The sequence below is a fragment of the Merops nubicus genome, unplaced genomic scaffold (genome assembly GCF_000691845.1).
Source record: "Merops nubicus isolate BGI_N331 unplaced genomic scaffold, ASM69184v1 Scaffold49870, whole genome shotgun sequence".
Classification (NCBI taxonomy): domain Eukaryota; kingdom Metazoa; phylum Chordata; class Aves; order Coraciiformes; family Meropidae; genus Merops; species Merops nubicus.
The window spans coordinates 1-8,793 of NW_008584492.1; the positions used below are offsets into that span (position 1 = coordinate 1).

General features: G+C 36.8%; 1 protein-coding gene across 1 annotated transcript; it reads left to right on the forward strand.

The window, feature by feature from the left end:
- Window positions 1–545: 545 nt before the first annotated feature.
- Window positions 546–8,496, forward strand: LACTB (lactamase, beta; the record flags this gene model as incomplete). The annotated part of the gene is made up of 5 exons (XM_008944287.1): window positions 546–612; window positions 2,858–3,048; window positions 3,403–3,748; window positions 5,363–5,528; window positions 7,929–8,496. Coding segments are annotated over 5 exons (1,314 nt in total), but the record flags the coding sequence as incomplete, so codon positions are not given.
- Between the last annotated feature and the right edge of the window lie 297 nt (window positions 8,497–8,793).

The following is an 8,793-nucleotide window of genomic DNA, read 5'->3' on the forward strand; positions in this document are numbered from 1 at the left end:
GCGGTCGGCGCTTGGGAAGCGAAGGCCAGGCAGAGCTGGTTGTGGGGAGCTGGAGGAAGTGTGTCCCGGTGCCGGCTAACTGAGGACACGGGAAAGCTTTAAAGGCTGCAGGAGGGAGGGAGAGAGGCAAGGAGATTGCTTAAAAGCACGTTGTAGTTATTTTGAAGACTCTTAACTGAAGCACCTTTGAAATTCTGCTTGCTAATAGACGATACAGTTTATGTGTTGTGTATTAACTCTGTAATGTTTTGTTTCTGTTCAGTTTTTCTTACATGTCCTGATCATTAATTTAAATAAATGATGAAATAACTTATTTTCTTTAAATTTTTATTATTAGATTCATTTTTCACATTTGCTGGGTTAAAATGGCTGCTTTTCAAAAGCAGTTTATGCCAGTTCAGCCCAAATAGTATTTAACAAAACTTAAACTGTAATAGGACAACTGCGTGGAGGTGTATTTGTGGAATTGTTTTTGTGTTTTTGGGAGAAGGTGGTTTTTAGCTGTAAAGGTCCTTCTTAATGTCTTCTGTCCATTTTTTTGACAGGATGAAGCAGGAATCCCAGGTATACTAGTTGGAGTTTCTGTAGATGGAAAGGAAGTCTGGTCAGAAGGTTAGTATGTGGGAGGAGTAGTTGTGCATGCCATGGGGAAGCGATGAATGTTTTAAAAATGAATGGTTTGGACACACTCATCAGGCTGGGATTTCATCCATTTGATGTCCCATCTTCAGACAGTGACCAGCAACAGGTGCCTAGGGAATATAAAGTGATACTTTCCTTAGTAAACTTCAGTAATTCCCAGGAACTAATGATTTATTAACTTTCTGAATGAGCTCATATGACTCAACAGTTATGTTAAAGAACCTTTCTTCTTTTAATCTGTCAGATTGGTCTTTGAATATGCTTATACTGTCTGGTAGAATTGTATACAGGAGATAAAGAACTGCTCTCCCCACAGGAACTTATTTAATAGCCAGAGTGATAATGGCGCTCATTTGTGGGCTGAGATGTACATTTTTACTGGGAAGGTACTGAGGTTTAACAGGTGTCATCCTTCCAGAAGTGTCAAGTGATGTTTCCGGTTACATAATTTAGTTTGAAATAGAATCTGTTAGTACTGCTCGTATTATGTAGACTTTTGATGTTTATTGGGGGGATATGGGGGGGGCAATCCACCAAACTGCATGTCCGTTTTCAGAAAAATTTGAATTTTTTTTTTTTTTTTTAAATTCAGTGGTAGTAGTAGTAAATGGCAATGTATTTCATTAACGCGTTATAAGAGTTTTAAAAAAAAAATCTTTGTGGGTAAGATTGTTACTGACTTTATTCTGACAGTCTATTGTTGCGTTAACTTTTATATATGTATAAAGCTGATTATAGGTTTTAATTTCTCTTTCATCGTGACAGAAGTGAGTTGGAGAGCCCCTGGTATCTTTTCTAACGTGGCCTAGTAAGAAAAATGTGCTACAAACTTAATCACAGTCTTTCTTAAAACAGATGGCTTTTTCTGGTCTCATATTACCTAGCAATGAAAGCAGAAGTTTTTATAAGACTTCTGCAGAATCCCTTCCTTGACATAGAGGAAAGTGCCTGAGGGAACTAGCACCAAGTTTGTGATTTGTTGCCAGGACTACCAGATCCAGTAGCAAGACAGCTATACATGTGGGAGCCTAAGCCATGGCAGAGCTTTCTGTACCATGCTGCACATGGATATAGTGAACAACACTGCCTTGAGTAAGGCAGCAGGGAGGTGGGTAACATTGCTCTAGCAGACTTCTGGCTCATGTGCTTGTCCTCCTCCTTCATTCTTGGAGGGGAAAACAGGAAGAGGTGTAAATTGCATGTGTTCTGTGACTGTAGTACTAAACCTGCTTTCTTGCTAAACTGATGGGAGTGATTTGAGATCTGAAAGGTTTTTTTCACTGAAGGGTACAGCAGCTGCATTTACAAGCACTATGTAAGTGCTCGAGTAGCAACTTCGTGTAAAAGAAACGGTCTTTGGCAACTGACATGTCATCTGTTTTATTTCTTGTGTTTCGGCAAGAGTTTTTCTCTGCGTAGTTCATATTAGGCTGTAGTTTTATATAGACCTGCATTAGGTGTACTGAAAAACTGCAGATATGTCGTTACAACATTCTACTGCTTTTTATGCTGCAACATCACTTGCACGGTTCCATCAAACCTAGCTCAAGCTGAAGACTGTTGTGGAAGGTTGATAATGCCTTATTAGTTCCAGTCCTTGTTAGCAGACTTGTGGGTTGGCTACACAGGAAAACACTGGCATGGGGATTATTAAGCTGTCTTTTCACTGAAGTCCTACTGAGTGATGTTGCAACACTGCATGTAACACTACTGTTTTCTGAAGCTTTAGAGCTTAGGTAATTGCTGTGAGTTTTTAAGTGATTTCCTTTCTCAATTTCTGTATTGTTAAAATAAGAGTCTTTACTCTTTTCAACCATTAATTCAGAACAATAAAAGAAATATATATCCCTGTTGGTCAGTTGTTTTACAGTCTAGATTTTGGTTTCTTTAGTCCCTTTTACCTTGAATATTTGACCTCAGGAGTGTAAATTTTGGCTTCAACTTCAGCCTCATTTATCAATAGGTTTGTTTTTAGTCTTAATCAGTGATTTGAGATGCCATTGGCCAGTACAATGGGCTTTGATTAACTGTTCCTACAACACTGAAATGTTATTAACTTAATTGAAGCAGGAGCAGGGATAGTCCAGTGCTTCATGTCCTGGTTTAGCTAGAGGAAAAATATTTTAAGGAGCCACTAAAGCTAATTAATGGTAAGTAATTAATTCAGCATGCTTCTTTGCAAAATATTTACCAGAGTGTTTTTATTTTCTTAAAGGTTTGGGATATGCTGATGTAGAGAATCGTGTAGTATGTAAGCCAGAGACGATCATGCGAATTGCCAGTATTAGCAAGTGTCTTACAATGATGGCTGTTGCGAAACTGTGGGAAGAGGGAAAACTGGATTTAGATGCTCCAGTGCAGAAATATGTGCCTGAATTTCCAGAAAAGGTCTATGAGGGTGAAAAGGTATGTAATTATTCTTACTAATGCTTTTTTAATTTTTTTTTCCCCTGTCCTTGCACAGCCATATGTGTACAAGTGTCTGTCTCTAGACCTATTCCTGTAAACACCAAAACCCATTTGGGCTAGTACTGATATTTGCTGCTTAAAAAAGCAGTGCTGAAAATTTGGATCTTCAGTTTTATATCAAGTGTGAAATGTGCAATGTATATTTTAACTGGCTTTAATGCATTAGATTTAAAAGGTATGAAATCTTGTGTTTGTTCCTCACTGTGGTGAATTTTACTTTTCTGGTGATTAAGTGTGCATCATATCTTTGATGGAGAGAGTTCACATTTAAATATTGTCCTTTCTATCTAGGTCACTATTACTGCAAGACTGTTAGTTTCACACTTGAGTGGAATTCGTCACTATGAAAAAGATATTGCAAAAGTAAAGGAAGAAAAGGAAAAGACAAACAGAGCATTTAAACTAACAAAACCCTGTCAGGATAAGGAACAAAAAGAGGAGGAATGCCAGGGAGTTGAAAAGACTGATTCTGTCAAAATGAGAAGAGAGCACGAAGGTGAGGTAAAAAGCCGACATTCAAAACCTGGCAGGAGAGACAAGGAATTTGACCAAGAAGAGTATTATTTGAAGGAAAAATTTGAAAGCGTGATTGAATCACTAAAGATATTTAAAAATGATCCTTTATTCTTTAAACCAGGTGAGTTTCTATTAATTTAGACCAAAATGTACTCTGGTAAAATTTTTTGTCTCAAATTGTTTTACGCGCAGTGAGGATAGTAGAATCATAGAGTCCAGTAAAGAGTGAGGAGGGGTTTTGTTTTGCCCCTAACCACCTTTTTTTTTCTTTCCTTCTTGTGCCCCATTAAAAGCTCAACAGAGGAGTGTTTGGCCTGTTCCGCACAAACCATGCAGTCTGTAACTGTTTTAAAAGTGATGTAACTTTTGAACTGATTAGGATTTTAACACTTCAGTTTCACCTAAGCCTAGTTTAGGTATCTCCTGATCTACTGACTTAAAGGGTTAGGCTTATATAGATACCTTCTGATGGTGTATCTGTACCATAATCCATTAGCTTCAATACGTCATGTAGCCAAGACTTAGAATGTCCCAGATAACAGAGAGTCCCAGATAATTCAGGGGAGAAAAGAAAGGCAGAAATACTTTTCTCCCAGGACCTCTAACTAATGCTGTAAGTACTATGAAATGCATATTCTGCATTTTCAACAGTTACTGAAGGTATAAACGCTAATGCAGATTATAATTTTGGTAAGAGATTTGTATCTGCAAAGTATTTTGTAAATGGATACCAATTTACTGTATTCATGCTCTGGACCTTCTAGATATGAACCAAAAGCAAAAAAAATGTAGTGAGGCACTAAGCAAGAGGTAAAAAATTCTACAGAAAGACCGTAGAATTACACAAGTGTTGACGTTATTTATTGTTGGAATTATTTAAGGTAATTCTGAGAGGACTTGAGGAACCTCAGGTTTAAATTCTAAATGACTTGGGTGAGCAGGCAAATGATATGCATTGCTGATAAATGGTAAATAACATGCATTTAAGGGGGGGGAGTGTGATAGGAAGGGGTGAGAAGTTAACCGCTTAATATCTTTGAGAATTCTAAGAACCATTTCAAGTAAGAGAGCTGTCTCAACTGTTCCATGAAAGGTGTTAGCACAAGAATGAGATTTATAAAAATGAAACACTGTTTTGTAAATAAATTATATTGTCTTAAATAATGTCCATGTTAGTGTTCATATAATCTTTCAGGATATTCTGGAACTAGCAAACTAGAACAAAACCACTGTGATAAAAGTGATCGAGACTTTTGAAAACCTTGAGCAAGTATTACCCTTGTCATTCCATCTCTAGGGTCTAGATACACAAACAAGTCCCACTAGGTGAGAGTCTTAAGAATTATTTTTATGGTTTGCCTAAGCTTTCCAAATCCAGACATCCTTGTTAGAATTGGTGTGGTAAATCTTGTGGAAAGGATATTAAATGTCAGTCTTCACATCTTGACATGAAACATGGCTGTACATGCAGATTCCTGAAAATTTTTTTTAGAGCTGCCTGCACTTAGCAAGAATCTGTCTGCTGCAGTAGAGAAAGAAATTCCTAGGGCCTGGTATCATAAGCTTGTGATATTGCCATATTAAAATGGGTGTGGAGGGGAAGTCTTTTAATTGATTATTCATTGCTATATATAGTTTCTTTGCACATGTGATTACTTAATTTTTTCCTTCAGATTCCATTTAAACAAGGCTAACTTTATTTTTTTTTTCCCCTTTCTCGTTGTGTTTCTTCAAGGTAGTCAGTTCTTGTATTCAACGTATGGCTTTACTCTCTTAAGTGCTGTTGTGGAGAGAGTTTCAGGACAAAAATTTACAGATTATATGCTAAAAATGTTTCGTGATTTAGATATGCTATCAACTGTACTAGATGACAATGAAGCAATGATATATAACAGAGCAAGGTAAACAAGGATGAGACTTTTTTTTTTTCCACGACAATTGTTGCTCTTTCTATCTTTAAGCCAACTAAATTAACAGTGTGTGAAATTAATTTTTTTTTCTGGCTTTTAAGTGAAGTGGCTTATGTTATTTCAAAGTTAGTCATGTAATTGATTTTATGTCAGCATTACGGTATTAGTTCTACAATGAGCATGTAGAAATTACAAAATAGGAAATATAATCTTATAATAGGAAAAAGACTATATTTGGGGGGGAGTATCAGGCGTGACTTTGTAGTTTGCATTTATTTTGGGTACAGATAAGCAAGTAAGTTTAAGTAGAGTAAAATAAAGGAGTAATTAGGTGATTATGTGGGAATATGTAGTTACCTTGGTTTGCTTTATATACTCACTTTTTAAGGGTTCTATGAAATTGTAATAATCCCACAGTAAAACAAGGTTTTTGGAAATCATAGTATCAATTTGAACCAGAACTAAAATTCTGTATAACACGGAACATGCTTTACCAGTTGATTTCTTTTTATTAACTTAAATAAAACAAAACCACCCCACTATGCAATAAAACCCCAAGCAAACAAGTAAAACGGAGAAAAGCATGTAACTGGATAATTCATTCCAATATAGCAGGTAAGGGTAGAGTTTCTTGTAGTTCTCACCAGTCTTATTTTATTGACCTACTTCTCTGGGATTTGGAATTGATTTATTGACTCGTATTGAATTTTGGTGCAAAAGAGGAATTCTAACATTTACAAAAGCAGGTAATGGAAAAAGCCTCATGAAAGTGAGACTCAAACTTTTTAAAAGTTTGGCTTCTAAAATATTCTCAAAGAATGAAAGTGGTGATGAATATGTTGAATCCAAGGTTTATAGTATTTCCATACAAGTGTATATTTGAAGTGCTTACAGAGCAGTTTGTGATGTTTTAGGGACAGCTTTACTACGATGATTTGTGCCCGTACATATTTAGCTTGCAAATGTTCAGAGGCTCTTCTGGCTATAGATCTGGATGCAAGTGATGTTCTCATACATTGTCAAGCTTGTACATTAAAATTATTTTAAATATATGTGTGTATATTAACCCTTTCAGAAACTGAAATATGGTAGCGGTGAAAGAATTGGGACAGATGCTGTTGTGAGCATCTTTTTATGGGCTACTTATTGTTAAGCAAAACCGAGATGCTAATGTGATACTTTTGCTTCCACAAATAGCTATCTTGGTGCCTCAAACTGGAACATATTAGCATGTGATTTGTTTAGTGGTTTGGTTATACTAAGTTTCACTGCCATGAAGACATTTAAAAATTCATGTTCTAGATCTTTTAGAAATGCAAGTCAAGCCTTTCAGCATCTTTCTAACAAGTTGTACTGCAATCAAAAATTTGCTGTGGGGACAATGGGATAATCAGGTCACTGGCAGAGTTGATGGTAGACTTGGACCATTTGTCTCTCTTCCTTTTTCTTCAGCTTCTGATTTTTCAGTAGTATGCCTTTCAGAAGTTCCCTATAAATTTTCCAGTATAAGTGCAGACTTGATAGTGCTGTACTGTTCAATAGTAGGCTTGTCCTGTCCTCCCCACCCTTCCAACCCCTCCCTCTCCCCCGCCTTTTTTGTGGTTCCTTTTTATAACTCTGCAAATAGTACATGGGCCTCTTGTGGTCTAGAGAACAAAGGCTGAAATTCATCCGATATATAGTAATTCAACATTCCTTTTCATATGTTGTATGCAGTTAGCCCAGTCATGACTGGACTGTTTTCTTTGAAAAGCATAACTCAGTCTGCTCTTGTGTTGTGTTCCTGATAGTTCATTCTGCAGTTTCTAGTTTGTATTTTAACAACAGGTTTTCCAAGACTTTTTCATGTTTCTCACTTCTTAGTAGTTCCAGAATATTCAGTTGTTGTAGTATTAGGAACTGTAATAGGGCAGTGTGTGGAAATCAAATTGTAAATGGAAACTGCTGTCTCGAAGCAGTTACATAAGACTTCAGTGAAATTTCAGTTCAGTGTCTGATAATCGTGGGGTAGTTGTATGATTCCTCTTTCTTAAAACAGTCTAGTACAGGAATTTAAGAAGAACCCTGTGCTCAGTGATTTACAGATTCTGTCACATCTCTTATTGGTTTATTGCCTTTACTCTTAGTATATCCTAAGAGTAAGTAGAAGGATGAGTACTTTTATTGAAACTATGTTTTCAACCTAAAAAGTCACCTTCATTTTTGTTTTCCAGTCTGAATTTCTTGTTGATTTTTCTGCAAGAAATATGTTTAAGAAAACTATTAAAAAAAATTCTACGGTTTTATGAGAACAAGGTAATACGTATCTAGTTTTCCGTTTTAAGGTAGGGCAGCTTAAAGAAGTTGTGCATAGTATCTGAGAATGACAAGTTGAATTTTCTTGATTTCTAGATGTTACATTTACAACAAAAAGGGACGGCTGGTAAACGCACCGTATGTGGACAACTCATACAAGTGGGCTGGTGGTGGCTTTCTGTCATCAGTAGGTGACCTTCTGAAATTTGGAAATGTCTTGTTGTACAGTTACCAAGCTGGACAATTTAAAAACACTAATGGCCAACTTCTTCCTGGGTACCTCAAACCAGACACAGTCGCAATGATGTGGACCCCAGTGCCAAAAACAGAGGTATCGTGGGACAGGGATGGTAAATACGCAATGGCTTGGGCTGTAGTAGAGAAAAACCAAAAATGTGGCTGTTGCAAACAGCAGAGACACTATGCATCTCATACAGGTGGTGCAGTGGGGGCGAGTAGTGTCCTCCTAATACTTCCTGAAGAACTGGACTCTGAAGCTATAGATACTGGGCTAGTGGCACCTCCTAGAGGAGTAATTGTTAGCATCATCTGTAATATGCAATCGGTTTCACTCAACAGCACTGCCTTAAAGATTGCAAGGGAATTTGATAGAGAAAAATGGGCACAGTATATAGATTAAAAAAAGAGATACATGTAACCGAACTCACTGTACTGAAATATGAACAACAAATGGAGAAGGGTGTAATTGGACTCCAAGGTCACTAAAAATATGTGAAGCGTCAAAAATGTACTTACTTAACTTCTGGTAGTGGTGCTAAACTTGTGTAACTAAAATTCATCTCTCAGGGAAGTTTCTAACTTAGGGAAAAGGAGAATGTATCAGTCAAGTCTGACTTCTGTAGTACCTGTGTAAATTAGAATTGTATTATCAATTTTTTTCTCACCTAGTGAAGCACTTGACCAAGATTTAAAAACCTAGCATTGGTTTCTTGCACTGAGA